The sequence below is a fragment of the Caretta caretta genome, chromosome 1 (assembly GCF_965140235.1).
Source record: "Caretta caretta isolate rCarCar2 chromosome 1, rCarCar1.hap1, whole genome shotgun sequence".
NCBI lineage: Eukaryota > Metazoa > Chordata > Testudines > Cheloniidae > Caretta > Caretta caretta.
The window spans coordinates 170,461,707-170,475,175 of record NC_134206.1 but is presented as its reverse complement, the minus strand read 5'-3'; the positions used below and the strand labels follow the sequence as shown (position 1 = coordinate 170,475,175).

The 13,469-nt window shown below is 38.4% G+C and overlaps 1 protein-coding gene across 5 annotated transcripts in view; it reads left to right on the top strand.

Moving 5' to 3' along the window:
• The window catches only part of GABPA (GA binding protein transcription factor subunit alpha), a 39,249-nt gene extending 27,765 nt beyond the window's left edge, over positions 1 to 11,484 (top strand). For all 5 annotated transcript variants that reach the window (XM_048868102.2, XM_048868108.2, XM_075133334.1 and 2 more), the window contains exons 6-10: positions 28 to 222; positions 1,052 to 1,108; positions 2,082 to 2,222; positions 3,217 to 3,409; positions 8,309 to 11,484. In XM_048868102.2, coding sequence (XP_048724059.1) covers positions 28 to 222; positions 1,052 to 1,108; positions 2,082 to 2,222; positions 3,217 to 3,409; positions 8,309 to 8,537 — 815 coding nt within the window. In that variant the 3' untranslated portion in view covers positions 8,538 to 11,484. The remainder of the gene's footprint in view (positions 1 to 27; positions 223 to 1,051; positions 1,109 to 2,081; positions 2,223 to 3,216; positions 3,410 to 8,308) is intronic.
• The last annotated feature ends 1,985 nt before the right edge of the window (positions 11,485 to 13,469 follow it).

Genomic DNA, 13,469 nt, shown 5'->3' with positions numbered 1-13,469 from the left:
TAATATATTTTTCTTCTTTTTTCCTAGACCCTGTACAGTGGTCAACAGACCAAGTACTCCACTGGGTGGTATGGGTGATGAAGGAATTCAGCATGACTGACATAGACCTCAATACTCTTAGTATTCCAGGCCGAGAGTTATGTAGCCTCAATCAAGAGGACTTCTTCCAGAGGGTCCCTCGGGGAGAAATCCTTTGGAGCCACCTGGAGCTTCTTCGAAAATGTATGTGAGCTTTCTTAATGACTGATTTAGTTACTGTTTTTTTTCTGTGGAAAGATAAAGACAGTTGTGAATAGTCCAGGTTATTTTCCCACTTTCCATTAGCAGTGAAAGGGAGGGTGTCAAATACAAGATAAGGGAATATGTTATAATGAGAATACTTGCTGTTACGAAAAGAAACGTCTATATTTTAAATCTGGTTGGCCCATCTTTCCTCAAATTTTATTACTGTTAATCTAATACAGGAAGTAAGGTATAAGAGGTATGGCTCTTGCAACATACCTGAAAATTCCTGATTTATGTTTTTATTATTAGCTTTGGTTCATCTTCTGATTTGACAGTCTCATAATTAAATGTTAAGTGCTATTTACTATGTTGCAGTCTCACACAAATGTGAAAGTTACTAAGCTAATTCTTTAGCCCATATACACTGCAGCTAATCTATTGTGTATTCAATGTTTAGATACAATTAGGTAGGCTGATTTTCTGTCTGTGACACTGAAAAAAGTACATCATATAAGCAAAACAGAAAGTTTGTGTGGGTAAACACTAAAAAAAAAAAAGCGTGTGTAATATTCTAAAAGTACATTCGTGAAAATAAAGTGCCACCCCAGATGCCCAGAAGGACATAAAAAAGGCTGTGCATACTTCTTTCACGTGGTGTTACATATTTACTCTTAAAAGTCATCATCTTTATTACACTCTACAACCTTTATGTTGTTTCTCTGCATTCCTTTCTTGTTTTCTCGGTTATAAATCCATTTGGCATTCAGTTGACTTATGGGGGTAAGGATTTGAATAAAGATTTAAATATTTTTCTTTTACTTGGCAGATGTATTGGCTAGCCAAGAACACTCTGGAGAAATAGCAACAGTTACTATTGATCAGCGTGAGTAGTCATGCCAGTAAATTATTAAGACAGGTGTTTGTCAACTAGAAATGTGGGTTCAGCACTCATGCTACCAAAAAGTCAGAAAAGCCACAGAGAAATAACACATCTTTTGCATGTTTTTCAACTTGAAAGCAAAGCTTTAATTTTTAGCCACTTTGAGAGTTTAATTTAATCAGAATTTTGAATTTCTAACTTTCTTATTATAATGATCAATTGACTTTACCATTATTCTGCACCATAAATATTTCACTTGTGTCACATTGTAATATCAGCTGTTCAGAACTGCATTCTTGGTGAACATATATCAGAAATCAGTTCTGTATTTTAAAAAAAAGTAGCATATCTACTGCAATGCTAACACCAATTCCATTTTAAATGGTAGCAACAATTAAAATTATTCTTAAGGTGTAGGTTTATGAATATCCATGTAGCTCTTCGGAGGGGAAATATTTTGAATTTTAATATTGATGTGCACACACACGCTAGAACCTCAGAGTTATGAACATCAAAGTTACGAACTGACCGGTCAACCACACGCCTCATTTGGAACCGGAAGTACGCAGTCAGGCAATAGAGACCAAAAAAAAAAGCAAATACCATACAGTAATATGTTAAATGTAAACGACTAAAAAAGGGGGGGAATTTAAAAATGAAAAGAAGACTTGACACGGTAAGGAAACTGTTTTTGTGATTGTTTCATTTAAATTAAGATAGTTAAAAGCAGCATTTCTCTTCTGGATAGTAAAGTTTCAAAGCTGTGTTAAGTCAGTGTTTAGTTGCAAATTTTTGAAAGAACAACCATTACGTTTTGTTCAGAGTTCCAAACAACCTCCATTCCCGAGGTGTTTGTAACTCTAAGGTTCTACTGTGTGTGTGTGTGTTTTTGTGTGTGTTTATTCTTGCATGCATGCATCAGGTTGTTGTACCAACAAGTTATAATTATTGTTCTCCAATGTTTGCTCTTTCACAGCTGTGCAAATTATTCCAGCATCTGTACAGCCTGCTACCCCAACCACCATTAAAGTAATAAACAGCAGTGCAAAGGCAGCTAAAGTACAAAGAGCACCAAGAATCTCAGGAGAAGACAGAAGTTCACCTGGGAACAGAACAGGTATTTTCTCAATTTTATTTTAATGTAAACGTTGTAAATATTTAACAGTTAAATCACATGGTGAATTTGCAGAATACAGCCATATCCCTTACAGATATGATTTTGCCAAATTTTCTAAGGGCTGCTTACTTGGATATGAGGCCTGTAGGGAAAATCCAGGTGCGACAGGAAGTGCTGGTACAGTATGTAGCCCTCAGATCTTTTGAGTTAGTACTACATTAGTACTACGTTGATGGAAGTGCTATCTTGTAGATGAGACAAACGCAAGGTTGACCGTTGTCTTAAACTTCCTCCCACTCAATACCATGTGCTCAGGTTTTTTCTCCTCCTGACTGGATCATTCGGGAAGGAAGCAGAGATTGGCAAATATGTTCCAGAATTCTAACTTGGCACTTTGCATACTGTTTGTTCAGTTTTCTTTCTTACTCTGCTGGTAACTTCACCAGTTGGAGACCTGCTAATCCCTATGAAGTGAAGGCACTTTTAGGAAAACTGCACGTTAGCTATGCAATTTAATTTCAGAATTCTCCTTAGATTTTCTTCATCCAAACTCTTTGTATCAGTTTCCCTGTTACCTTGCTTCTGTCCTCCAATATTGCTTTCCTTTCTGTCCCTTCCCCTCAGTTAGGAGTTGCTACTTCATCTGTCTCCAAAAAAACAAATCTCACCTCAAAACCACATTTAAGTTTTGCTTGATTGACACGCTCTGCAAAGTGCCTTGTGACAGTAGTCTAAAGATTTTCAAGAATAGGAACCTAGAACTGGGCTTCTAGGCCAAGACTTCAGTGAGAGCTTCTGGGTGTGCTGCACTTTTGAAAGATCAAGTCAACTGTTTAAGTGCCTAAACGTGCACTTAGATTCTAACTTACAATCTTGGCCACGGTATAACATAGATATTGAGCTGTCCTAAACTGAAGTTTATGAATTCTTAAAATAACTTCAGCTCTGTAGAAAATAACTTCTGTTTATCTTTAATGACCTTTTATCTCAATAGGAAACAATGGCCAGATTCAGCTATGGCAGTTTTTGCTAGAACTTCTTACTGACAAAGATGCTCGAGACTGTATTTCTTGGGTTGGCGATGAAGGGGAATTTAAACTGAATCAACCTGAGCTGGTTGCACAGAAATGGGGACAACGTAAAAATAAACCCACCATGAACTATGAGAAGCTTAGTCGTGCTCTACGGTAAGAAGCTCTACAACTACAACCATTTCATGAAATAATTTATACTTTTCTCTAACTGTAGTATTCTGCCAGTTACGTATGGTCTTTTGTGATTGCACATCAGTTAAAAAACAAACAGGTGTGGACCACCATGCCACCTTCTGTTGCCATTCTCATCAGCTGAGCAGGATGGGTCATTGGATGTATGAGTGGTTACCTTTAGAAAACAAATGGAAAATGCTATGATTGATAATCTTTGGATAATATGTTTAACAATTTCTTGGGGAAATAGTCACTGAAACAGCTTTAGTTACAGAATTTAAGATGTATGTCTACACTGTATCTCACTGGCAGCGGCGTGTAGGGTATGTACAATGCTCTTGCCATTTTTTCCACATGCTAAGCAGCTTCATCATTTCTCGGGGCAGAGAGAACTTGCCCATTAAAAATCTTTTAATACAAATTTCATTTGGTAGCTTTGACCAATAAATACCACATTAAGGTATTGAAATTAACTTGCACAGTAAAAAAAAAAAACAAAAAAAACGCAGTGTTTCTGGAACTGTGCAAAAAATGACACTGTCACATTTTGAGTACCATTGTTTCACCTCACCTACAGGCTTACAGCACCATTTGGCAGCTCCACATCATACTTCATCTAATTGCACATAAAATAAGCTTTCAGATCATGTGTGTAGGGTGGGTACATTAAACTCCAAAATTATGGCCCTTTTTGGAGATTTGCCACATGCCAAACTATTAGCAGAATTTCAGATTTTACATAGATTTTTTTTCCCTATTAAGTATCATACTTAAAATGCTCATATGTGCTGAAAAAGACAAGTTCAGGACCTCATTAGCATCCTTACTGTGAGAACAACACAAACTCAGACACACAATTGATAAGAAAATAGCTCGTGCTTTGTTTGCAGCCAGCATCACTATCTGATATGTTGAACTTTCACAAGTCAAGAAAACTGAAATGCTTCAACTAAGCTATTTTCCTTCATCTGGGTTTTGTAGTCTGAAGCCATTAGATATTGTGCTCCCAAATCATGTTAAGGGTCGGATTTACAAAAACATTTAGGTACCTAAATATATGGGCTTAGGGCCATAACTTTAGACTGCTACTTTAGCAAATTCTGTCCTGTATTTTAAAAGAAAGTGCACAATAACTTTTCATTAAAACATTTTTTCAGAGTTAACAAAGTAATAGATTTTATGCCACTAAAAATATTGTCAATAGAATAGATTAGGCACATTTCCTAAAAAATAAGATATAGGAGGCATTTTTGGGAAAGGTAGGTGAACAAGTTATCTTTCATGATTTAAATGTACTGAATCTGTTTTAAAAAAAAAAATTACTAAGCTGAACTTTGAATATTTCACCTTCTAATTTGGAGTACAAAATTTAAGTACAATTTGAAAAATTAGTAAATATCTATCTTTTAAATCCACTACAAACAGTTACTGTATGTCCTGCGCATTGTTTAAACAGGTATAATTTAACGGGTCCTATATGTATGAACACACCCCTTGCGTTAACAGGCCCAGTGCGTGCCATTGTGGCATTTCTGCAGCTCCAGTATTGATAGGCATCCTTTGACACATTCATAGATAACAATTTCTGCATAGTTATGGGGGATTGGCTCTAGTGACATTAGCTTAGGTATCAGTTCTCCATTGTATTTGGCCCAGTTCATGTTCTCTTGTAAGGGCAGTGTGGGATTGTAGGAGTTTCAAGCCACGATGTGGAGGCAGGCAAAGTCAGGCTTTTTTGGATGTGGTAGCGCAATGCATCATTTGTTGGGGTCAGTCCCCTAGTGATCGACGCTTTGAGAACTTGTCGCAGCTCTCCTCTTTAAGTAAATTGTTCATGTTGCAGATGAACTTTTCTGCTGAAATGATTTTCATTCTATAGATCATCCTTCCCTAAGTTTCTTAGGAATCCATCTTTCTCCATAAATATTGTCCAAGCTGTTTCCTTGCTGTGCCCAGCAATATGGGAAACTGTATCGAAGCCTGTCAGTGCCTGGAAAGAAAGTATTGTTTCTATATCTGCTTGTGGAAATACAGGCAGAAACTTCTCTTGAATAATATGCACAGGAATTTATCCCGGGGGGAAGGGTTGGTGTTGGAGCCTTCATCACAAATTGCTGTGAGGCATTTTCTCATAGTGTGCCATTAACAAAAGAAAAACATCAATGCTGACACAACAACACAGTCCGCATCTGTGTGCATGCAGTGTTGTACAATCCTAGTGTCTGCCTCTTTGAGGTCAGTTCGTAACTCACTTATGTCTACAGTTAGGTTGATGATTTAACTGTACTGTCTTCTTTAAAGCCTTCGGATAGGACAATTGGTTTGTGGAGCATTGGTTAGGAGTTTGTCATAGAAGAAGCAAGCCAGATCCAGCCTTATTTTCTGAGTGGGCCAAGAAGTCTGGTCAGCAGTTGGGTAGTGGAACAGGTCTGTTCTCATATGACTTTCTGAATTGGCCTACAAGCTTTTGAATGCGTCTGTTGTATCATACCTTAATAGAATCTGGTGTGAATCTGTTAAATGTTACATCAGTCCTGCTGAAATGCTGTCCAGAATGAAGAACTAACTTAACAAAAATGTTGCAAGGTCACCAAAGGTACATGGAAGAGGTGTTGCCATTGCTGTTACACATACTTGCCAGGAATCATCAGACAGGATGTACTATCAGGTGTTATCTCATGAGGACAAGAGATGCCCCTGGTTAAAGCACCTATCATAGCAGACTTATTTCCAATGCTAAGATACCCTTTACCTCAGAAAGAACAAGTGGAATTGGCATTAAGTCATGACGCAATATTTTGTGCATATCCACCATCCTTCCTGCATTATAGCAGTAATGATGTGCTGTGGTGTGAGACAATCAGCCTTTATTTTGACTACCTTGTCTTTGCTTTGCTTTTTTTCCCCCAGCTGCATAGAGGGAGAAAAGCTTCCGACACCTTGTCTTTTTCAGGTCACGGAACTTGATATGGGCACTTTGCTCCTTTAGCATCATAAGCCTTTTCTGAACAAAGGCACTCAGTTGCTCCTGTTCATGTATTTCTGCATTCAGCAGAGCTTCCTGATTCATTTCTGTAGCTAAATCCTTCATTGCAACGTTTTGTAGTGTGTTGGAGGCTGGCTCACTAGTGAATAATTTGAACCTTTGAAATGTCATTAACACTTTATTTTCATCAACATGATCATGGTTCTTTCATGCTGCTGTGGATTCAATGCAAGTCGAATGGTCATCAAATCCAAAACTAAATAATTTTCTGGTTTGGGCTGCAATTTGGGCACACAGATTATAGGAGAGAGCCCGTCTACTGAGTGCTGGGGCTGGTCTTGTGATATCTAGAATTCCTTCTCTTTTACAAGTGGCATTGACCCACCCTTGGAAGTGGTCCGGATCTACCTGATTGAATCTGTGGTTGGAATCTTTCAAAACTCAGTTGCCCGTATGTAACTTTTAAATTATCTCCAGAGGGAGCCGGTTCATTTCTGCTGAGTACACAGGTGCTCATCAAGCATAATTTGTGTGATCATACCAGTGAGAGAACAGAAGCATTTTTTTGAAAGCATACAGGTAAAGCTCCCAAGTTCCATTCTGTTGAACTCGGTTGAAGAATAGGAGGATACACACCATATCTATGTACTGCCACCAGGACTGGAAATTGGGATGGCTTTCCATGCTGCTTAGCACAAGTGATGCTATATGGTCATGAAAACTGGCAGATGACAGAACAGACACCTTAGTTATTGTAATCTTGCAGGGGTTTTTCTCTGAGTTTCTTGTCAAGTTGCTGTAGCTAGCTCAGAAGTTATTTGGTAATAATAGTGGCCATATTATTTGTAGAGCTATCTTGTGAGCATGAGTGGCTTTTGCATAAATTTTACCAGTACACACGCTCTCATTTGTCTGCCTAAAATTCCACTTTCAGTCACACACTCGACAATCCAGAATCCTGAATATGCTGAAGTGCCCAGCACTTTTAGGAAGTTCGTTGATATGTGCAGACTTCCTAAGAATGGAATCAGGATAACCTTATATTTTGGCACAATCCATTTTAGTGCCATCAGACCAGGGAAGAGTGCTTGATACACAGTCCTGATTACATGCTTCTGTTGAAGATAATGTGCAAGTCTTTTCACAACAGTACTCAGTGTATCAACTTCATGAGTTTGGGGACTGAACGCTAAGCATGTAACCATATTTAGTTAATGGGGAATTATTGTTACTGCACTTTTCATTAAAACTTATCCAGCCAGATTTTGGATTTTCAAATTGACATTTGAGGAAAAATGCTATCTCTTGTGCTTGAGCTTTCAAAGTCATTTGGCAGCCATTTGTGTCCATTAAATCTTTCTTCTAGGACATCCTCAATGAATTTTGGTTCTGTTGTACCTTCTGTGATATTAGTAGGAAAGATGGTGTTAATTGCACCTGGATCATTTAAAGTAGCCTGACTTGTTGGCTCAGTGTCCTGTAGGTCCTCTCTGCCACGCTGCATACATACTATGTGGCAAGAAACGTGTTTTGCCAGTTAAGTGTACACTCATTTGTATCAATGTTATCTGCAGTGAAATGGATAAATCTTCCTTTATCCTTGGGCTGGTCTTCACTATAGAGCTAAATTGACACTGCTGCAATAGATTTAGCAGGTCTAGTGAAGACATGCTCAGTCAATGGGAGAGCCCTAGAGAGAAGAGGTCTATATTTATGTTGGTGAATAAAATAAATCTTTATCAAGATCTTACAATGAGAAAAAGAACCTACCCTTTAGCACCACAGTATCCTCCAGGGTGATCATTGGGTGGGCAGGTGGGTGGGTGGGCTTCATACACTGAATATTGCTCTGTTACTTTGCACTGATATTTTTTTTCTTTTTCTCATTTAAGGTATTACTATGATGGCGATATGATCTGCAAAGTACAAGGCAAGAGGTTTGTGTACAAATTTGTCTGTGACTTGAAAACTCTTATTGGCTATAGCGCAGCAGAGCTGAACCGGTTGGTCACAGAGTGTGAGCAAAAGAAACTGGCAAAGATGCAACTCCATGGCATTGCACAGCCAGTCACAGCAGTAGCACTAGCTACTGCATCCCTGCAAACTGAGAAAGACAATTAAGCACAAGAACCTGAAAGTGGGAGCCTGAGGCCTTTCTTATATACCCAGAGCAGTTATCTTTATCAGAATCGGAAACTTCTTTTTATTCCTTGACAGTACAATATGATGCATGATTTTCTACAAAGAACTGAGACTCCCATAAATTTGGATCTTTAACACACTGAAATATATGCTATGTTAAGGGATCACCACAACTTCTTCAATATGAAGACAGACCCACTGTGTCATGTAGTCTGCTGAAATTGGTGAGGAAAGCTGAACTGGTTCATGTTGTATGTCCAGCCCTACAAAATATTTTTTGCAGCATTTTAAGAAAAGTGAAGCATTTACAGGAAACAGACTGGTCAATAGTTTAAATTCAGCCCTTTCTGATATTTTTTATTCTTTATTGAACTACAAAATGGAATTGGATGCTTACACAGTTAAAGCAGGAGCTGCCCTTAAACATGCCTGTTAATCTCATCTAATCAAGCAGAGCAGAAAGAACAGACACATTAAAAAATAATAGAAAGCATCAAGTCCTTAAGACAATTTCTCTGTTTATAAGCAAAGAAAACTAAGAATAGACTAAACTCAAGATCAGTGCTGAAGAAAGAGATCCATATTTAAGTCTGGCTTAGATCAAAAGCCAATTATGAGTATTTCATTGTAATGTGTAGCTAACATGCATATACAAGGGCAAGTTCTTAACTTCTGAAAAATGTTATGCTGGCTACTCAGCAAAAGAAAATTAATAAAGATTTTCCTGTTTTTCCTGTCAGGTGATTAAAAACTTGAAAAGGTATCCCTCACCCAAAAAGAAGTTTTTATTACTCTACGCTGCAGAGTATATTAGCCAATACTCCTTATACCTGCACTTAGTTGATCTTGATGAACTGAAGACTTAAGTTAATCACATTCAGCAGTCCTTTTCTGTTTAGAAACAAAATGAGTTGCAAATAAGTTTATAAAAATCTGAAGTTTGACTTCCAGATTATTGTACAGTTTTCCCTATTAAAATATGAAAAAATATAGTTTCTTATTTAAAATTAGTTTCTTTCCAAACTTCAGATAATGTTTTAAGGCCTCAGAAACAAAACTACACATTCCTGAGACCTAAGCAGGACACAGTTAAGGGTTTGGATACATTTTTCGAAATATATATAATTGGAATGTATCCCGAATCCAGAGACTGGTATTAATACTTCTTCATTCAGGCATATACATGTTAATATGTACAAAACTGTGTCTCCATGATTTGTGAGCTTCTCCATTAATGACTTGCTAGACTTCTGTTAGTCTGAATAGAGCATTTTTTACTTTTTGCCCCTTTGTTTAAACAGTATGAATATTGTGTTGCCATGCATTTTTGCTGTTCTTGCAAGCAGATTTTTTTTAAATAAGGAACCATCAGCAGAAACTGTGGTGTCACTTGACAAGTAGTAAAAATATAATTGCATAAGAGAAAATCTTTAGTACCATGTTGAAAGGTCAAGTTACTCTTAAAACTTTTAAGTCAAGAATTTGGCTAACCTGACAGATGCTTAATGTAAAATGTACTTAAACGGAGTGGTGGGAGCACTATGTTGTTGCTGTTGACAAGTAAAGAGAAACTGGCTTTCAAGGAATTGGAAATATGTGAGACTTGTATATTTTTAGGGTTTATTTTTTAAGGGTACATCTGGGGGCTGAGGTATTTTTCTCGGTGGAGGGGCATCTCCATGCCCCTCCTGTAGGCCTAAGGATCTCATGCCGTTTTGGCCATCTACCGTTTAAGTCTCTCTAGCTGCCATCTCCACCATTGTAGCTTTCTCTTGGCAGATTCCTCCAGTGACTTTTAATTTACCATTCTTGAATTACTGAAGCACTCCCTCATTTGCCAAAAGGGTGAGCATGCTGCTTCTGAACGATGTATTAGCTTGATAAGAAGCTACACAAATCCTTTTAAGTCCTTAACAAATCCTTAAGTTACAGATATGGGTAAATCAGTCAGAAGTCAAGTCAAATGTCTAACTTGTATGACTGTTATAGTACAGTTGTAGCACATTTTCACTATTTATCAAGCATTTGAAATCTCTTATGTAAATAGCTGAGGTCACCATCTTGCTTATGAAAGGGAATATTCGGCTGCAAGTTGTGTAGCTAACAACTTTTTTCTGTGTCCGGAATTCCATTTGTGCAGCTCTGTTCAAGACAAGGATGACACTGTAAATACAGGCCACAATTCAAGTAGCTAATTAATAAATGTGATACAACTGCCTCTTAGAACACTGCTCAGTCTTTCTTGCAGAGGTCTAAAATACTGCAAGTGGGCAGAGAAAGGAAGGGTTCAAAACGGTGACCTACCAAATCAGTCTAATGGAGGATGAATTAATATCAAAGCTAATAAGTAAAATTGATGCTTTACCCTTGAATATACACAAAATTAAATAAAACTATTAGGAAAGATGGCATCAAAACTTCCCATGTAAATACATCTCATTATTTTGAAGCCCTTTAATTTAGTAAATATGATTATCCCTTTTGGGTTTGTTTATATGCATTTTATTTCCTGGTAGGATCTGCTGCTCTTCCACCATGTTCTTTTCATTAAAAAAGGACCAATGCATTTTTCAAACAGCACAAGGCTGTTGTCAAATGTCCTGTAGCTAAGAGAGAAATCTGACTAACTTGATGTCTTCAATTAAATAAAGGATGTAGAATATTATATGTCAATATAATTGTTTTGTTGCTGCCAGAAAAAAAATAAGTATAATCCCAATTTTTTGTAAAACAGGGGTTTTGCATACATTTTTACTCTTTAAATAAAGACACTTATACTCTGCTAATAATTATGTATTACTTTTGTTTTGAATTTTTTTGGTAATTTTACATGAAACAATTATTTTCTATTTTTACTCTGATAAAATATTTGTGCATAAAATGTCAACATAGTAAAATAAAAAAAATAAAACTGTTGCACAGCTTATGTTTTGGTGATGATTCATTTGTTTTTCAGAATAGCTTCCACAGTTTTTTTTAGAAGCTAGTTTTAAAGATAAGTAGTATGCCCAATTTCATCTTCAACTACTAGAGAGCACAAGAAAAGAGGCAAAAATTAGCTTCAAGCTCTCTTCAAAACAGATTTTCTTCACCTTAATATTAAAACATCTTTGTACTTGTGCTAGAACTACAACCTACAGAGTTTGTCTTCAGCAGGTTTGGTTTTGTGACCCGTTTCCTGTTTGTGCTACAAACCCCCTCAAAACTACAAGAGCATGAGATGGATTCAGTATACATCCACGATGGAATTAATTAGAATGTGACTGTAGAACCTTTTCTGGAAATCTTTCATGGAAGGATGTTCTATGTATGTGTGCAGATTAATATGAAAAGGGCCAGTTTCATTTTAGTTTGAGTTAACATATGTAAAATATGCTACTTATGCAAATATTACATATGTTACATTTTTGTTGTTGTTGCATGTATGCTGTATTACTGGTTGGTGATACTTGAGCCAGAAAGAACACAGCTTGACTTTTTTAAATTCCAGGAGTTTCTGTGCAGATGATAGTAGTGAAATATATTTTACTTTTAAACTGAGTAAAGCTGCAATGGCACTTTCTGAGAAACAAGTATAGAACTTGGCAATGCCAATTTTTTAATGCACTCACTTTTTGGAGTTCAACCATACTTTAAATACTTAACCCTTTTTTTTTAATGTGGCTCTTTCTGTGCCCAAATTGTTCTCTTTATACTTTTGTTTTGTAACTATGTGAAACGTGTTGGATCTGATTTTTATATTACCTCAGAGGTGTAAAAGGCCTTGTTAAAGAGGTTGCTCATCAATGCTTTCATATCTTATGGCACACATCACCTACATGCTGTATAGCTTTGTATGATCTGGAGAAAAATCTATATCCTAATTAAAACATACCTCCAGATCTTCTAAATCAGCATAGTACCAACACAACCAACAAACTATGCTGATTTACACCAGCTGAGGATTGGGCCTGTATTAGCTAGGGTTTAATCTTTTTAATAATATTACAAACAGTTCTCATCTTCCTGTTAAAAGAAAAAAAGTGAGTGTCACAGAGTTCTTTGTCCTTTTAGAGCAGGGATTCTCAACCTTTGTCTTTCTAAGCCCTCCCCCTCCACCCCATCCCCAATGCTAGAAAAATTCCAGGGCTCAGGGCTTCTGCCCTGGAGCCCTCCCCAGCCCAGCCTGGCACCCTACCTAGGTGTATTTTGACTTCTATTTTGGGGGGCCAACTCTGCATGGTAGGGCCAGGGGAGGGAGCGCCACCTCCACCCCAATTCACATCAGCATGCCACCCAGCCTGTCTGGGTTGCGGGTGGGGCATAGCTAGAGGCTGTGTGCAGGTAGCTCAGGGTGCAGGGAGGGGGATAACTGGGGGCTGTGTTCTGGGGGAGGGCCCCCCTGTGGTCACTGCTCCCCAAGGGAGACAGATCTACCCCCCTTCCCCCCCCCGGCAGCTTTTACTGGCTTTGCGAGCCGTCAAAGGGGGCTGGGAGCTGAGGAGCAGCTGCAGCCCTGAGCACCAGCAGCAGACAGGGTAGCGCTGTGGCTGACCGCTCCATGGTACTAGCCAGAGCAGCACCCACACTGCCCAGCTCTGGCTTCCAGTCTCTGACCAGGGCAGGACCTTGGTGAGAGAGGGGTGAAGCTGCTTCTGGGACTGCCCCGCTCTGGTTAATGCACTGCAGATTGGGGGGGAGCAATGTCCCTTGTGCTCCCTTCCCACTCTGCCCATGGTCTCTGGGCTCACAGACCCCCTGAAACTGGCTGGAGGCCCCCTGGACCTCCAATTGAGAACCACTACTTTAGAGGAAAAGACCAAATCCCCAGTCTGCCAATGTCAGGGGCTTGATTCAGCCTGGTGAGAGACATCTGTGACTCGTTAGGTCATTACTAGTTGCAGCTGGGGTGGGCTGGGACTGTTGGTCAAG